Source organism: Symphodus melops, assembly GCF_947650265.1.
Source record: "Symphodus melops genome assembly, chromosome: 7".
NCBI lineage: Eukaryota > Metazoa > Chordata > Actinopteri > Labriformes > Labridae > Symphodus > Symphodus melops.
This window is the reverse complement of record NC_136697.1, coordinates 18,635,138-18,654,605: the sequence shown is the minus strand read 5'-3', so window position 1 is coordinate 18,654,605 and position 19,468 is coordinate 18,635,138. Positions and strand designations below refer to the sequence as shown.

At 40.9% G+C, this 19,468-nt stretch overlaps 1 protein-coding gene across 8 annotated transcripts in view; it reads left to right on the top strand.

The window, feature by feature from the left end:
* Nucleotides 1-19,468, top strand: part of adgrl2b.1 (adhesion G protein-coupled receptor L2b, tandem duplicate 1) — an 85,140-nt gene that overhangs the window by 38,894 nt on the left and 26,778 nt on the right. For all 8 annotated transcript variants that reach the window (XM_079349372.1, XM_079349370.1, XM_079349371.1 and 5 more), the window contains 4 exons: nt 4,236-5,036; nt 13,172-13,465; nt 15,988-16,088; nt 17,803-17,988. In XM_079349372.1, coding sequence (XP_079205498.1) covers nt 4,236-5,036; nt 13,172-13,465; nt 15,988-16,088; nt 17,803-17,988 — 1,382 coding nt within the window. The remainder of the gene's footprint in view (nt 1-4,235; nt 5,037-13,171; nt 13,466-15,987; nt 16,089-17,802; nt 17,989-19,468) is intronic.

Genomic DNA, 19,468 nt, shown 5'->3' with positions numbered 1-19,468 from the left:
TACAAAAAAAAAAAATCTTCTCGATTACTTCCAGCGGAGTCCAGTCATGCAAATAGTTTTGGTTATAGAAAGCTGTCTTTAGGGTAAGGAATTGATAGCTGCCTTTGCTTTAGATCCTGTCTGTAGTTGGACCAATACCAGTAAATGTGACGTTCTGTGGCCCATGAATCCCTCATTGGACATGTGAATTCATGTTAATTCTGTCAAGGCTTTAATACATTTCTGAGGTCTTTTTTATCAAGCCAGTGTCAGCACCCATCCGTAGGTTCCATGTGGGGGGAAAAAATACATCACACTGTAAAAACGCCCCCGATGACCACGAGTAGCCCAGCTGCTTTTGTCATTTAACAGACCAAATAGTATTCACATTTTGTCAATATGCTAAAACTATCAATGTTATAGTTGCGTGACAGGATCTCTTGTTTTAAGGCCAAGCACCATGTATTAAAAAAAGCTGTGAAAAAGTACATTCTTGGGCTGTAACAAAACATTATTTCATATTTAAATGAAATGTCCAGTAAATGTCAGAAAGTTGTAGAAACTGCTCATCATAATTTTCCAGAGCCCGAGTTGAGATCTTCAAATTCCTTTGCTTGTCCAACCAACAATCCAAGACGCAATAGCTGTTTCCACATGTGCACCATTGAAAATGTGTAACAACTTCAGGGGGTTACCTATGAAACCTTCCTGATAGAATAGAATAAAATGCCTTTAATGCCTTATTTAGCTTCACCTTAAAGTGCACACAGCTAAAAAGAAAATAACAGAAGAAGAAGATAAAAAAAGTAACTTTAATTAAGGTAAGATTGGCTACGTATGGTAGGAGTAAATATATATATATGAATTAATATGTTTGCTCACACTCGCTCCTGACAGTGGGAGATGATGCCTGTCGAATGGAAGGGTAGATCCTGAGTTTTAAGAAAAGTGTGAAAGCACTTAAAGACTCTCCATTAAGTATTTTAATTACTTTGCAGTGCATATTTACTTTTGAGAAGCTGATGAAAGCTTTTTTTTTTTTTCATCGGAAAATTAGTGACATTCAATTCGTTTGAATTCATCTTCTCTCAAGATTTTTGTTGTAGTTAAACATAACTGCAACGAAACCAAGTTTACTAAAAATGTTGAAAACTAATCTAAAGGCCTTTTCAGGCTACTTCAACCTTAACTAAGGTCAGCTGTCATCGCTCTCACAACGTAATATTCTTGTGCCAAGAAACTCAAACAAACACACAGTCAAATGCGCACACACACCGTGCTGTGCTCCCCCGCTGATACCGTCTCGCCTCTGTAACGCCTCCCCTGTTACCTCCGACTACAGAACAAAGGAAGGATCACCTTCTCGACATTTAGACTGAAGGCGAAACGTCAAAGGGCTCGAATATCACGGCTTGGCAGTCTGAACAGTGCTTAGTTCAATTAGAAGAGGGATAAATGAGGATTTATTTCAATAAGCACATTTAAATCTTGATTTGGTTTCGATATAGTGTTTCCTTACCTGATCACAGATAGGGAAATAATTTTGCCCCCAGTAAATAGAATTAATGTTTTGATGTTTGTGTTGTTTACAAAATTAAAACGTCTTGAAAAAATATTAACAGTAAAAAAAAAATCAGTAGTAACATCAATAACGTTTTCTTTCTATTGGGATTGTTTGGGCTTTTTACCAAGGAAAAGTGATTTTTCACAGTTGTGCTTACACAGACAGATTTCCATTCATCTGGCTTGTATTTTTGCAATGGAAGAGCTCTCGGGGAACATTTCAAACCTGGGCAATTAAACCAAAACTATCTGCATGATTTAACTCCATTTAGGGGTAACTGAGAAAATATTTGTTCTTAAAATTTGGTTCAACTGACCCTGGAATATCCGGCTGGGGATAATATGTGTTTTACTGCAGTGGAATGAAAAAAGAATGACATGGAAACAGGCTAGAATAAAACCAAGATTAAATTAAAAAAGTCCGAAACAGGCTGCGATGATTTAGCTGTTTTGACGTATTCAGTCATGGGTCTGTTTTAGTATTTTGTTATGAATGGTTTTACTGAGTTTCGTCGTAAAGTGGATTTTTAAACCCATCTCTTTTTGAAACTGCCTGATTTGAGATAATCCACCTTTAAAGGGTGTTTTAGAGAAGTTTACAAGAGCACCTTAAGGCTTTATCCCTGCCTGTGAAAGTACTTAGTATTTAAATTGATGAATTGTAAACACTTTCAGAAATATTCACTTCTTTTTTTTCTCCTTTCAAACAGACCTCCTTTTCACCTCCTGCTCCCCCCCCCCCCCTCTGCCCCCTGACTAACCTCTTTACTCTCATTTTTTAAAACCCAAATCTTTCATGTATTGTCTCCAGCGTCTCCCCCTACTCCCAAGTGAAAGCAGCTTCGACAGTCCTCGACAGAAACTCCATATTAGGCCGACTGTTCATCAGTCATTCCATGTGCTGTTGCTCTCCTTGGCTCATTTAAGAGTTTGGTCTGTAACATTAGCACCGTGTCATGTTTTTCGTGTGTGGGCGAGCAAGTTTGGGACGGAGATTTGATTTGTGTTTATAAAGTTTGTACAAATTCCACCCTCCTTCAATACATGCCAAAAATAACCCATGTGCTGTTTCCCTAAGAATGTTATCCATCTAAATATGAGCAGGAGGTTTTTATTTCTTCTGCCACTTAGGAGAAGCATTTTTCGAGGGATTTATTCGGATTTCACAGTGGCCAGTGCATTATTTTGTTGGCAGTTAAACAGGGTAGAAATGAAAAGTTTAATGTCCTGGAAAGCATGGCACATATCTCGTCTCCAGCCATAACTCATCTGTTTTTTATATCCTAGGATGAGAGGCCTTTTCACTAACAAAAACTTTGTTCTTCCCCTTCGCTCTTCTTTCCAAAGCAGCTCTGCGGTTCATCTCATGGCCATATCCTCCGACTAATTTTTCTCTTTGTACCTGGTAGTTGACTCATGATAACCTTCTCTCCCTTTTGCACTCTTTTTTTGCTTTCTTTTCCAATGCCTGAAATAGAAGTGGAGCAAAAAGGTAAATGAGTGGTCTGGTCCTCCCCTTCCCCCCCTTCTGGCTCCTTGTTTCTGTGCTGTTGAGTAGAGCTCCCTTCACGTCTCCCCCCCCCCCCCACCCCCACCCCGCCCTCCTGATTGCCTCTCCTGTCAAATGCTAAACCCCCATAGGAGGATTGTTTGCACCCATGGAGTCCAAATGAATTTCCAAACAGAATTGCAAATGACATCCTCGATCATCGAATGTAGCCTTTTTTTCTCCCAATGTGAAAGAAAACACCAACTGTTGGGTGTTGATTTGTTCCAGCCTATTACTGTGTTAACCCTTGAGTAATATATAAACACTACATTCTTATCTGGCACAGTCTTAGTTTGCTTGGCCCAACTTTGCTGCACGTGACGTAAAATAGCAGTGATGGCTGAGTGAGATTGGCACAGACTGAAAAAAAAGGAAGTTTGAAAGGAAAACAAGAATTCAGTGTGTCCCTTTTAATCCGAAACCAATTAATTTGAAGCGTCCAAATGGGAATCTTGCCATGGCCTACCTCCCTCATCCATCAGTGGTTACTTTTGTCTTTCGCCACAGAAGTAGTGGAAACCCTTTACCGCTGTTGTTCAGATCAAATCCTCCAACCTCCACTTTCATTTTTACCTCTGCTTTGCTGCCACCACCATCATTGACAACCTGTTGTTCACTCTTATCTCAAGATGTGAAGTCTGTTCCCTTTCATTTTAGTTTTTACAACCTCGGTATGCATGTGCAGTGTGTGTCCGTATACCCACCTGTTCATGTGGCATTTGATGTCAAAGACAGGCTGGTATTTAAAAAAAAAAAAAAAAAAACAATCATAAAGAAAGTGTGACCTCTTCTTCCTCCATTTCCCCGTGTCTTTCATTTGCAGGTTTTCTACCTTTATTTTGTTCACGTTTTTGTTTGTTTTGTCCCTGTTAGGATGTAGCAGCAGACCCTTGAGATGCAAGTCCTCTCCCATTTTTCATTCGGAATACTCCATTTGACACATTCATTCACTCTCCTTTTCCCAATTCACAAGCAATAGAACAAAAGCACTAGTTTAAAAATTCCTCCAAATTCACAGTCCCTGATCTCTTTTGTCCTACTCTTGAGTTGCACAGCAGCGAGAATAAAGTGTGTCAAATGAGTCACGTGTGTTCAAATATTTTTCTGTTAATATATTTTCTTTCACTCCCTTTTCTGTCACTAGTTTTCATTTGTCCCGGGACTTTGAAGGGTGTAGGAGCCGCCACTTTCCTGTTTGAGGCAGAGCAGCAAGCGGGGTCGTGGTGCAAAGACCCGCTGCAGGCAGGTGACAAAGTCTTCTTCATGCCCTGGACGCCGTACCGCACTGACACCCTCATTGAGTACGCCTCGCTGGAAGACTTCAAAAACGCCCGCCAGACAACCACCTATAAACTGCCGCATCGTGTTGACGGGACAGGCTTCGTTGCTTACGACGGCGCCATCTTCTTTAACAAAGAACGCACACGAAACATTGTGAAGTTTGATCTTCGCACTCGCATCAAAAGCGGCGAGGCGATTGTTAATAATGCCAACTATCACGACACCTCACCTTACCGCTGGGGGGGCAAGACGGACATCGATCTGGCGGTTGATGAAAGGGGCTTATGGGTGATATATGCCACAGAGCAAAACAATGGCCGCATTGTGGTAAGCCAGCTCAACCCATATACTCTCCGCTTCGAGGCCACATGGGAGACGGCGTACGACAAGCGCTCCGCTTCCAACGCCTTTATGGTGTGCGGCGTGCTGCATGTGGTGCGATCGACCTACGAGGAGAATGAGAGCGAGGCCAGCAGGAGCCAAATTGATTACATCTACAACACCAAGCTGAGCCAGGGCGAGTACACAGACATCCTCTTCCCCAACCAGTACCAGTACATCACTGCTGTGGATTACAACCCCAGGGACAACCAGCTTTATGTGTGGAATAACTTTTACATCCTGCGATATGACCTGGACTTCGGCCCACCGGATCCTGCTGAAGGTGAGAGCTGCTGCACCTCATTATCGTTGTGTATTTCGTGTATTGTTTGGCGGAAGCGTGGCGGGTCACAGTTGGCTTCCTTTTAATTTTGGATGCAATTCAGGTGCGATAAGAGCAAAAAGGGGTTGTGATAGTCTTGGGGAAAGGGCTCATTTGCAAACAGAAATTACAGATTCACCTTGGAATGAGGCATAGCCCCCGTTGGGACTGTGCTGCTTTAAAAGCCTGTTTCTTTATTGCCATGAGGCGAGCTGAGGCACTCACTCCATCTGAAGCCTGGACCCTATCAAATTATTTAATCTAAGGCCGCATCAGAAACCATTATGATAATTTATAGATATATATTTCTTATATCTTTGAATGTGTTTGAGAAGTATTGTGCACGGTATGACAATGGTTCCCTTCTCCTCCCTGAGCCTGGATTTCAAGTTGGGTTGCCATGGCTACCTCATCAATTTCACAGAAGCTCCTTTTTTTTTTATCTTCAGATCAGGAGATAATCGCCTTTCTGTTGTGGCATAATATTTCTCAAGCCACCGGGCTGAAGTGTGAGTGAGTTATGTGCCACATGGCGAATCAGAGTCATAGAATAGCTGCTAGAAAAGATCAATTACAGTGAAGGATCTTGTCAGGCTGTTAGAGGGCTTAAATTAATCTGTGAAGTGTAGAGAGGTGACATATGTGTCATCAGGCAGGGACCTTCCATTATAGTGATGATGGGCTTAATTACCTGACTGCAGCCGCCTTACCACCATAGATCCTTGGTAAGTCTCCTGTTAGAAGCGGGGGAAATAAGGAGCTTGACCTTACTTCATGTCATATTAGAGACTCGGGTTGCCCTCGAGCGCCCGTCTGGATTAGGTTATGATTTTTAACTTCTGGATATTCGTGGAGGGGTTGCTGGGGGGGTGGGGTGAATCTGATTCTTGACCTGAGCTGTTAAAGGGAGCTTAGCGCTGATGTCTCAATGGCGGCTGTGTGCTCCTGAACTCTGGCCTCTTGTCAACGTGTCTGTTTGTTTTCCTGCCGTTCTCCTGGAATCTGCCTTGCATGATAACTCAACACCCAAGGGTGAAGTGTGTGTGTGTGTGTGTGTGTGTGTGTGTGTGTGTTGGGGGGGGGGAGCTTGGAGTTTGTGTCTGTTTTGCTGAACAACCAAAGCCCCAATTAGGACTATGTTAGAGGAGATATGAAAAAATACTCCAACTCTAATGAGTTCTCCATGCATTTAAACCGCCTGCTCGACTGTTCACGTCCCGATGTATGTAAATGTAATTAACAGCTGAATTATCATAATTACCCTCCTTGTGTCGAAAGAGGCTGAGGGAGAAGAGGAAAGTGGCCTTCACAGAGCCTTTTCAATGAAGGGTTTAATGTTCTCTCTCAGCTACTGTAATGCCTCGGTAAACATAAATACCACATAGGCTTGGTGTTGCTACTTGCTGCAGGAATACAGCACATAATCAAGGAACCCCGACAGAACATAGTTGTTGATTTCCCTCATTATTCCACGTGCCCATATTGGGATCCAATCAGAAATGCATCCTCGCAGCAGAACTTGTCACTTTGGATCATTAAGTGTGTTTTATGCGAACATTTCGAAATGTTGTGCGCTCAAGAGGCATCTCGAGATTCCAGAGCCAGCAGCCGCACGTCGGGCTCCGGAAATGGCACTCGAAAATAATTGGTTCTTGTTTATTAGGTTTTTTTCGGGATCTACACCTTTAACTTCTTTACTGTGTAGCTATTAGGATTTATTGCTGCCCATGATATGGCGTTGAATTAAACAACCTATTCTGCAGGGTAATCTAATGGTCCTGAAATAATGTCTCTCTCTCTGAAACTGAGGGGCACTTGAGGCGTAAAGGAAATTAATTGTGCCCATTAAGATTCATCGACCACAGAGTGAAGTTAACTCCACCACCAAACGCAGTGTATTCCTCTGCTTTGTAGAACTCGTGTAACACAATGAGCGTCTGCGTCCTTTTCTGTCAGACGCGTCAACCTTGGCTCTGAGGCTCATCCCAGGAAGGTGCTGAAGTGCTGGCAGGATTAGGGGTTTATATTAAGGGAGTTTGAGCAAAGTGATCAAAGCAGGCAATAACTGACGTTAGCAACCTGACAGTCTTTCCTTTACTTTGTGTAGATGTGTTGCAACATTGCAGGTTTCTCCAGTCTGGCCCTGGTTGAAGTGATTAGCTGTGATCATTGATCTTTCAAGTTATTGTTCTAAAACAATTCACACGCATTTAAAGAAAATGTCTGTGTTCCGCTAATTCATTGTGATCACGAAACAGCAGTGATCAATACTTAGAGATTCCAGCCCCTCAGAGGTCTCTCTCAAGTGGGTGCATGCCAATAAATAGCACACCTAAGTGCCCATAGGAGCAAAACTTAGAGGGACAACTGGAATACATTCTCTGTGATGTGCAAAGGAATTAACTGATTTAAGTCCAATGAATTCAAAAAAACTAATCAGAGAAACCAGTAATTGCCAGGAGCATTTTAAGACTAACAGGGAGAGAAAGGAGCAAATTAATTTGTCTTCAAGGATGCATTGATCTAATAATGCCTTAAAGACGAGAGGCATAAAATTAATGGCTTTGTCCGAAAGGCTTTGCCACTCCATGTAATCTGCTAGCAGTGAGCACAAGTGGGCTCTGGTTGGATTGAAATGTCAAGTAAAACAACTGTGTTGTATTTCGTATGCTACATGATGGTTATATATCATCTCAAAGCTGCTTTTTATTTTTTTCACTCAGCCATTTTGTGGCTAAACCCAGCTCTGCACCTCAGTGCACTTTAGTTTGCTTTTAAATCCCTGAAAGGCGCCTCCAGGTGAGCCTTAAAGACGGAGGACATTTTTAGATGTATCATGCACTAAGCCTGTGTTCCACTCTTTGAAGCAACAGAAATAGAGGCTAAAGTGAAGGAGTCAGGAGATTTGCAAGAGCTCTAATTGTTCTGCGTCTCGCCGTGGATCAACGCGGGCAGAATTATAGCAGAAAAAAAGTGTATATTATAAACACAGACGACGAGAGCGTTTCTGCTCTCAGTGTATTTCTGTCTGAACCTACAGTATATCATCCGCCTCTGTGTGTGTCTGTGTTGTGAGCTGCTTTGCCACCTTGCTCTGCCTCAGACGGTCTAGTTTAGACTTACCTCACAGTACCCTGCTTCAGGCCTCATAAATTACCCCACATGGACACAGGAAATGTCCGGCAGAGCTTTTTCTGTCTACTGCCCTTCACAGAACAAGTGACAATAACACAGTGAGCCCCGGAACAATTTCCTGACAGCTTGAGTTTTCTTTCATTTAGTTGAAATAATGACATATTCCACACAGCCTCGGATAGGATCGAACTTGACTTGTCTTGTGGCCCGTTACCTTTACACACCGAGCTGTGTGCTCCCATCACGTAAGCTGGAATGAAGCAGAACAGCATGAGTGCATATAAACAGCCTAATGCAAAATTCATGTCATGTGGGATTCATCGCGCTGTCATTAATTACCTGCACTGGCTCTAGGTAAAAAGGCAAAAAGACCAACTCTAGCTGCTACACAGTTCGCATCCTCTGAGACAGGCTTGTTATTGAGTCAAGCTTCAATGCACAACAGAAAGGACACAGAGATGAATACCGCCTCTCACACTCACAGGCTCACACCCTGTATTACTCATTGTATTATTGGGCATCATTAGCATGGAAACATGGCTTAAGTTGAAGTTACATATTCCAGGATATACAGTGATTTGATTTCTCGGGGAGAATGAGATCAGATTTCAAAACCAACCTCATGGCTATAAAATAGGGTGATTGGCTATGTTATCATCACCCAAGTCCCTTTGAACAAAAAGCCAGTGGGACATTTTTACCTATTGAATCGTACTATGAAAGTGATTCATCTTGGTGGCATCCAGATGTTAGATGCTTACATGTTTAATAAACATGATCGTCCTCACAAAAAAGCTGACTAAGTTTTCAAGTGTTTATTGCAATTGCCAAAAGTAAAATATTAACATTAGGTTAGAAGAAAAATGCACCACAAATGTCTCCACCAACCAATCTGTCTGCATGATGTCCCTCTTGTCATAGTTAGCAACTGCCTTTGTAAAGAAGCGTAGAGGCTTCAGAAGTAGGAAAGGCAAAATCTGTTTCAGCCCAGGCGAAACAAATGAATAAATAATAATATAATCACCCAAACACGTCATTGACTTTGTGAATACGGAATTAGGAGTGGAAAAATGCTAAATATGGACCAATTCCTGCATCACTCTGTCTATTGCTCCCATTTGTAGATGGTTAGCCTAGCTTAGCACAAAGACTGGAAACAAGGAAGGCTTTGTATAGAGTTGGAGGTGTGTGAAGCCAACAACCTCCTCATGTGCAGTAACCAAGGCTAATGCTAAGCTAGCTGCTGCCAGTTAATACACATCTCCCAAAAACTAAGCCTGGAGGAAAAAGGAAATATACTGTTTCCATAATATAGTAAACAATGCGTTTTAGGAACAATTTCTGAACATCTTGCTGTGGATATAGTGTGACACATACATCTCCCCTTATAAACTGTTTCATGTAGAAATCAAACTTGATAGAGCAGTCAGTAAGCTAACCTGCTGATAACATCTAATTCCAGTATGATGTTAAGCTATGCTTAGTGAATGTTGACTTACTTTCCTCCTCTAGTATATTTATAATGCTTATTTTCTTCTGCTTGTATTTGCTCATGTTCTTATTTACCATTTGATTTTGGAAAGAGTCACTGCTAATTGAAACAGCGTTTTCCAGCAGGATGCAGCTGTGTTAGATACTTACCAAAAAAAAGGGAGAATTGGAGCACACTGATTTATTTAGCAGCATTTAACAGGGCTCATTTTTCCTGCCTTTTCCATATTTCCTTTCAACTGTATGTGTCTTTTTGATATTGTGCGGGGATGATTAGCCTTGTAAGTGATTCATCTTCAAAAAATTAACCACTTATACAGCTTGATTTGGTGGCAAGTTGTTATTCCTCTTCCTTAATAGCAGGTATTAGTCGGCTTATGATCCATTCATGGTGGCATTTGTATGGAGAGGTACATCAGAAGCGTTAAATGCTTTGATTGTTGTAGTGTAATTTGAGATAAACATGATTCTAAGTGCAGTGGTGTAATCTGCAAAAGCAATGACAAACAGAATATGTAGTCCTCTGATCGTGTGATTACGATTTTATATTTTTTCCATCTTCTTTCTCGATACATAAATGACTCTGGGGGGCCGTAAAGCGATAAACTAATTCTGCTTCATCTCTGATAATTTGATGGATGATCTTGTGAAATGGTCTTACTTCCTTTTAGCTCTGTTTTAATTTACACAGTCTGTTCCCCACTGTGGTGACAGCTATTCTTCAAGTGTTCAATCTCAGACTAGTCCATTATTTACAAGAGGTATTATTCAGCATATGGCAACGGTATGCCTTCGGTGTCAGATTGCACATAAAGAGTGACTTCACTGCCTCTCGAGAGAAATGCGAGCTAATTGGTGCAGCCCTCTCTTGGTTGAGTGCTATCAGAGGACACAGCTCTGGACGGGAATTTGCTCCTCATAATCAAAGGAAAATAGCTGCGCGGCTGGTGCAGAGACATCAAAACAAGTAAAAAAATGAACTGATGGCTGACAAGCACACTGCTTGATGTGGTGCTTAATAGATATGTTGTTGTTTGATGATCTTCAAAATCACACTTTAAATAACCAACACTTACTAACTGAAAACACGCACAAAGATTGTATCTGTTCTCTTATTAGAAATCCCACCGGTGAACGACTTCTAATTAGAATGAAATGATTTCATGAGTCTGTCTGAAAGGTTGAACATGTAAGAAATCATGACAAAATTCTTTATTCAAGACGTTTAGATTCATTTGATAATGACAAAAAGGTGGCATCCCTTTTCATAGTCAGAGTCGTTGCCATTTTTGCGTATTTCTTCAGTTTTTTATTTTCTGTGACTGGATCGCAATTTGGACTGTAAGACTTAAAAAAAAATAACACTGTATAGTGTTTCTTACTACATGTATCATTGCTTATGTAAGCAAGAACATGTTTAATTCTATTTAAAGGCAAGTAAGAGGTTTCTTAATTGTTACTTTTTTTTAACCAAAAATATCAGAAAAGTCAAAGTTTGTTCCATGCAGTCTGCGTCTAAATTAGCCTTTAATGACAACAAAGGGAAAAAATAAATATATAGTTTTTTTTTTAACATTTATCAAACAAAATTGTGTTTGAAAGGGCTCTAATAGATGCGGACATACATATAAGGAGATTCCCAATTGTTTGTAGTAACGCTACGTTCAATTAATCACCAATTATTTTACACATCAATAACAAGTTTTCAAATGAAGCCAAGAGAAGCTGGAGTGATACAGTCAGGTGTTAATCACATGTTGCCTGCATGCTGTAACAGGCGCATGCATATTAGAGATTATATAAAAGCCTGTGGGAAAGCAGACCTTTACTCAGGTATGGAGAGGTTTAATCTCATAAAACCCAATTACACTTGCCCTACTATTACATTATGTGTGAATATTGAATCAGCCAAGTCAGAATATGAATCATCACACTTTTCCTCAGTCAATAAAAAAAACTTCACAGGCTTTGCTAAAATGTATTGTATATATTTATATATGTCCTTTTTTGATCATCTAAAATGCAATGTCATTGAATGCTTTCTCTACCATTCTGGGTCATATTTAGTCCCCCCCCCCATTGAGTAAATTCACCTCCCCGAGCTGTGGGTGTTAAAGCACATGTCAGCTGTTACTCCTGCTGGCCTGCACGACCTGTGAATGTGTGTGTGACAGACACACAATGAATGAAAGAGTGTCAAGTAATTAGCTGGGGCTCCTGCCTGTGGAAAAGGTCACTAAGTAAAATGTCACTATTCAGCCTCCCTGTTGGATGGTCTGAGTTTTATATTATTGATACACTGAGCATCACAATCCCCCCCCCCTTCCCCTCCCTCCCCGTGTGGGATTCTGACCACATCACGAGATATCAGCTTTGTAATAAAGTCAGATATTTCACTGGAATGAAAAGGTAAAGATGTCTCCTGACGAGCTGATCAGTGTGAAACCTGAAATATGAGGACTTTGTCACTATTCCCTCTCAGGAAATGGAGATATGTGTCTGATGATGGTGTGTGAGATAGCATGATATTGCATTTTCCTTGAAGCACCCAGGGAACCTTAACACAACACTGTAGCGCCTTTCACAACAGAAGACCTCACTGCGGGAAGCTGCTTTTATCTCCAAATACAATCAGGTGGTTGCGAGGGAAAATGTATGGTCATTCAGGCGGTAGGAGTTGTACATCCGTGTAGGTGCACGCATATACACACAGTCGTTTATTTCTTCTTTATCCACAAAGGCAATTCATGCTGTATAAAATGTATAGATTTCCTATTTCTTCTCTCATTTCCTACTTATCTCCGGGCTCTTTGCAGCAAATATTCATCTGTGTGCACGCACTGCCTTCAAACAGAAACACACCTGAGCAATGGAGCAAGCACAAGTGCGCTTGCACGCGTGCATGTGGGCATCCACACACAGATTCACTTTTCAGGGGAGGCGTGGATTGAATACAGAGGAGTCGCATTATTGCTGATGTATGTTTTTCGCTCGGAGCAGTGCAGTTCTCCCTCCGCTCAGCAGCTTTATCAAAAAGAGGGAGACAAAGTAGGCAGGGGGAAAAAAAAATCAAATGCAGACAGGCTTTGTCTTCATTGTTGACATTTAATCAGCCCAAGGTACTGACTCTGTTAGGGAAGAAATCACAGATGTGTCAAACGATGCCCCACCACCCCTACTTGTCTTATTTATGGGGCTTAAGTAAACTAAATATAGCAACAGAAGGATGCATTGTCAGGTCTCTTTTTGTTTTGCTTAGTAAAGGAGCAGAAAAGAGTTGGAGTTATGACCCCAAGCAGGACAAGGTTTTTTTTTCTATTTTCAAAGAATTATGGGCATCCGTATCTCTGGCAATAACAACACGACACAGGACTCAAATGCTTGCATTTCCCCACTGCTGGAAAGGATGGGAGTTCAAAGCAAGGACATTTATGACTCAGGAGCTAACAACCTCACTGTTTTTCTTCTAGTGCCAACCATTGAAGATTTCTCCGTCTCATCATTCGTACCCAAGACCTCCTCTGTCATCACCACCACTGCCGTGTCCACTGTGAAGGGTGAAACGACTGTGGCAGGAGCAGACCCAAGAGATGGGAGGGACCCCTTTGAAGACAATCGTGGCTTAAGTACAGCAGAGCCCACCGTCCCCGAGATGCCTCCTACACCTAGACGCTTCTGTGAAGCCACCAGGAGGAGAGCCATCGACTGGCCCCAGACCCACACGGGGAACACTGTGGAGAGGCCCTGCCCTAAGGGGACCAGAGGTGAGCTGACCATCTGTTACTGTTTGACACACATTTCGACTTCACTTCTATTTTCTTTAAACTTGTGCTGTATTGATAAAGAATAGTAGATTTTCAATGAGAACCAAGTTTCCTGAAAGCTGAGATGTTGTGTCAATAAAAACGGTAATTGAAGACCACATATTTGTAATTGTAATTAAAACCACATATTTAATTAAAATGCCACAAAGACCACATATAAAATGTTGAAGCTGAAACTGTAACTGATATCTCCAATTTGAATTTAATGCCAGCAACAAAAAGGTTGTGACAGTGGAAAGAAAAAACACACTGGATCTGAAAACACCTGCTGGAACATTGTGATTGTGTATGAAACAGGGGCATCCCAGACAGTGTGAGTCATTCTAAAGTAAAGATGAGGAGGAGTTCACCACTCTGTGAACAACTGCACGTCTAGTAGTGCAACACTTTTAGAATAAAGATTTTTAGCATAACAATACAAAGGATCTGAGGATTATGTGGTCTACAGTATCTGAAGAACTCTCTGTCTGTAGGAGAAAATATTTCAAACACGTAAAACAGTTTTGAGTTTCTGTGATCTTCAGGCCCTCAGACAGCCCTGTGTTGAACATCTCTGCATGGTCTCAAGAAACTCCCAAAAACTATTGTCTGTGAACACAGTTCATTCCTGTATTCTAAAATGCTTGCTGAAACTCTACCATGCAAAGAGGAAAGCACATGAAAACTGAATCCAGAAATAGAGCCATCTTCTCTGGGTCCATGCTCCTTTAAAATGGACTGAGGTTTCAACGTTTAAAACTGTCCTGATATCAGACAAGTCAACATTTGACTTAGCAAAGTAGGTTTTTCAATTTTCGAGGTCACTTCAGGGTTAACTGTAGGAATTAATTACTTCAAAGGGGTTCACTCCTTACCGGGCTTGATTACCATGGTAACTTAAGCTTGAGCAGGTTATGTTTTGGATAAGATCTCAACCTGTGTGAAACTCAGCCCACTGACCAATCAGATCTCTTTATCTGATTGGTTTGGAGCAGCGAGAGAAACCAGCAGAAACGACCCTGTATGATTTTGATATTAAATAGATAAAAGTTATGAACAGCTTAATGCATTGCAGTTATATCGACATCTTCTTTTTTTTTTTTTTTTTACATAATAATAAGGATACTTCTATTTCAGTTATGTTTTCATCTATTGATTTCTATAAGCCACATACCATCAGGAGTGCAGCTGATATATTAAGCCTTTAAAACTACACGTATGACAAAATAGTAAAGTTACAGGAGTTCAGATCTATATTGCACTGATGATAATTAAGTGATATTATAAGTCCTTTCAGACTGAAGCTGTGTGGTTTGAGTTTGGAGTAGGCTCTGTGTTTATGACTTTGAACCATGAGTTGAAACACATGATTATCTACTAGTAAGCTCTGTTTGAAATGATCAAGGATTATGTTTTTCTATCAACCTTTTCAAGAGAATTTCAGAATCCGACCTTCAGTATATAAAGAACTGATAACACATTTTCAAAGCTCTTTAAAAAAAGACATTAAATTGCCCCTGTTACTAAATGTACGCCTGAGGCCTTAATGCTATTTCCATCTTTGGTACCATGTAACAATGTGTGACATTTTAGCTAGGGGGGCATGTCATATTTGAAACTATAATCTAGCAGGATGAGAGCCTTTCACTTTCCCAAAAATAAGTAATAAGACTCCTTTTAAACATAATGTCATGATGTGTAGTGTAAAAAAAACGTAATTGCTCTTATAATCATGAATGCATGTAGACATGAAGATTCCCCTCTATATAAATGATCTGAAAGAAATGAAGATCAAAGACAGCATGAAGAAAGTTACAACAAACAAAGCTCTACCAAAGTTCAATGTCGACTGTCTATCTTCATTACTTTCAAACCCTGTTTTCACAGTTTCACAGGGATCATTACTGTAACAAGTCATCAGCTGAGAGAACTATGTGCTGATTGGTCGTTACACCAGTTCAGCTGACAATGATTCTCACGCAGGAATCTCTCACAAGTTACCTTAACACCTCGTCACAGAGACTGGCAGATCTGTCAAAATATGAAGCAGGGCTATTGGAGGATGAAAGCAGGAACGAGACAATGTTTTGACTGTGGGGGTGAAAGGGAATTAGTCTGTGTTGTCACTGTTGTCAGTTAGGAGGCATTCATTAGGAATAATCCTGCGTTTCATTTAGACATGCATCGTCAACTATATGATATTATAGAAGTGTTTACCATTCTGAAAATGTTTACAGGCGAAAACAAACTGTTTTGCCAGAGCTATGCAGAAACCGGATAGAGTTCCCCCCTCTGCACAGTTTTTCTTTGTTCGCATGCGGCTTGCAGGCTTTCGAATTGTTTGGGAAAATGGCTGTTTCTGCCTAACAGCTAAAGTTTCCTGCAGCAGAGTGAGCATGAATGAGGGATCAGCAGGAAGAACTGTACACGAGCAAAGTGTTGGCTTCTCTCCAACTGTGGTGTTTATTCTGTGGTTTCTGCAGGCATCGCCTCCTTCCTCTGCACTGTGGCAGGGACCTGGTGCTCCAAAGGCCCGGACCTCAGCAACTGCACCTCTCACTGGGTGACTCAAGTGGCGCAAAAGGTAAAACAGAAATGTGTCATTCAAAAAAACCCAGCAGCAAACAAACATATTACAGAGTGAAAGTCGAGCGTTTAATGGCAACTCTTTACCCTTTTTGCTTGCTTGGTTTACTTTTCTTACACCAGCACACCAGCTAGTCATAGGTTATGTATCAGAAAAAAAACTACTGACAGCTTTGGAGCTAAAATGTAAAAGTGTTGCAGAGGAAAGAAATGAGCTATCAAGCATCACAAAACATCAGGAGTAAATGCCAAGTTCTGCAGTCAGTTACTGAGAATCAAAAGAGCCAGAGCTTCTTTCACCACAGGCTCGTCTGCTTTGATGTTCAACATCCATGCAGGTTGAAATCAACTGCAGACACAGTCTCACTGTGAGTAGCCCTGACCGACCAAAATGCAACACAAATGCACTGCATCTTCTATTCTAAGGATGAAACTGCCTCTTTTCTTCTGACCTGAAAAAATATACTTTCCTTTCGCAAGTTCAAGTCAGGGTTTCTGGGTGTTTGCAGGGAGGGATTTAACTAAATTGTGACATAACTTTGTGAAGAACTCTGTCCTATTTTCATCTCAGACTGCTATTATAATCAGCTTATAGAAAAATCTAAGAATTATATTTAACACAGTATTTCGTGTTAATCAGCTCTGTATTTGAGTGCACGGCTGACATTTTGTTCCCCAAAATGTAACGCACAGAGAACTTATAGCAGCTACTCACAGATGCAAAACATTTATAGTGAGTCATCTCAGAAATTTGCCAGAAGAAGACATTTCCAGGCCTTGTTTGCAGAAAGGGAAATCACCAATTTTGTTCCAGGGAAGGAATGTTCAGCCATTATTCCAGGATGACTAGAAAGTCATCCAATCCCTTTGTCTTGTGCAACACAGGAGAAAAATAAACTCTAGATAGCTGTTCTACATTTACATATGTACCCATTAACAAGTAAAAACAGATGCAAAAAGTAAATATCTGCTGTGCTGATTCTATTCGCATTGCTATTGAATTTTAATTCAGTGTAATTGCCAACAATAGTGGTTCTGCAGCCATTATTCCTGCAGTTAGTTGACACTCCTGTAGTTCTTTTCAAACTGTGTGAGATATCGCGGCTGACAGAAATTTCTGGTATCTCTGACTCTGAATTACACCTTGGAGGCTGCATAGCATGAGTGTTTTTCCCTCTCTGCCACTCCTAATTAGAGTCTCTATGATAAGACATTAGCTGCTGTTGCTATTTCTTTGGGAAATTTAATTGGCAGTGGAATTGTATCGTCCCATTTTGGATTTATGTCTCTGTGTATATTGCTTCATTTCCTCTTAGTACATAATGGAAAAGTACCTTGATTTCTTGTTTATGAGGTGCCAAAGCACTACACCATTAAGGTTGCTATATTATTAAAATGAGCATGTAGTTTAAAATGGGGCAACAAATTGGGCCAAAAGTTAAACACTATTTCAATACTGCACATCAGACTGTTTATTTCTTTTGTTATAAATGAATGATATACCGTGTACAGTTATACTGATATAGCTCTGTGTTTACAGTCGTTCTGCAATCTGCGCATTGTTACCTTTTTCCCTTCTTCTGAATAAGCTCTGTTGATATGGATTGTTGTTCGGAGGTGTGTCTGTTATAGATTATTTTAGCTTCACATCACAGAACCATCTCAGGTCTGCTTCACCGAAACGGCTGTGATTTCCCTGTTGCTGTTTTTAGATCCGAAGTGGCGAAAATGCTGCTAATTTGGCCAATGAACTGGCACGGCACACACAGGGCCCGGTGTTTGCCGGAGACGTGAGCTCCTCTGTGCGCCTGATGGAGCAGCTCGTGGATATCCTGGATGCTCAGCTGCAGGAACTCCGGCCTAGCGAGAAGGACTCAGCTGGACGCAGCTTCAACAAGGTACTGTGGACATTCCTGTCTGGCTTTCACTTTTTTCCCCCCCTCCTTTTGTCCAGAGTGTGTGCAGGCAGGACTCGGAAACATTCTTCAGCAGTACACCTACAAAAACACAACCCTTCACATACATTCCGACTTTTATCCACGCACACCCACATTCATGGACACACACAGTGTCAGGTGAGGGGGCTAGGGAGGCAGGTCTCGCCCTGAGGGGAAGCTCATTCCTCTTCGGCTCCCTGGTAATTACCGGCTTTGGAAACACAGGCTCACCTGGCAGTTCTACCTTAAAGAAGCTAATGGCCATGAGCCCCCTACCAACACAAAGAATAACTCCTCATTGCTGACAAGTGTGAAGCTGCTCTCCCCTAGAGCTCCTGCTAGCACTGTGCAAAAAAAAAAGAGTAGGCCTAAAATGTGCCTACATCTCTCAGCTGCTGGCAGGCCCATGGAGAGATGAGTGGCAGCTTGAAAAATTACATTGTTATTCAGACTTTGCACACAGCAGTTGCTCCGTAAACAAGGTGATTTCCCCCAAAATGACGCCCGTTGTTTGTGCCCCAATGTTCACAGAGACATATTACCATCACACATTTAAAAATAAGTGCTAACAAGTTTCTCTCTGCAGCGTAGATGCTGTTACAGAAACTTGAACATCACAACAACAAAATGACATTAGCTGATTTCACGACAAAATAACTGAAGTTAAGGGACAGAACAAGAGGGATTACAGTGAGGTGTATTGTCTTAATTAGAAATCCTGTCAGATTACACTTGTTTAAATTATACTGTGAGGGTTTATGATCAATATGTTTATGGTTCCATTCATTTATGTATGATATTCAAATGTATAAGAAGACTTGCTTGTGTTAGCACAGGCCACAGCAGTAAACATAAAGTCTGCATTTATTTCTGTCAAAACTGTATTTTTTCGCTGAATGTATTTGTCGTTCAATTTGACTTGAACATTTTGCATGACCTTTTTTTGGGGGGGATCAAAAATACAATCCCTGACAAAAAAAGAATGTAGACTTGTCACTTGTAGAAGCAGTCAAGCAAAGACTAGGTTAAGTCCACACATACTTTGAGGAAAACCCTGACCTCCGACTTTTTCTTAAAAGATGAAAAATGAAACATTTCCTCAGAGTTTCTACTGTTTTCTTTGTTCTTCTGTACTTGTAAAAAGGTGATTGGAATCCAAGTCGACATTATACTTAAACAACATAATATCTGCTATTTTTAGTGTAGGAAATCAGTTTTTTTCCTAACCCCCTGGGTTTCATTATAGAACTTGTTTCTCTCTATGCCAAACACAAGTGCAAGCTAACGGTTGGTTTCAATAACACATGAAACTGTGATACAAAAAAGCAAGAATGCATTCAAAAGAGCCGTTGTATTAGAGAAGCTTAGGCTAACAAAAACACTGGTATTGTCCTCTACCTTTATGACACCCTTCCCAACAAATAAACAAGCAAATGATGTT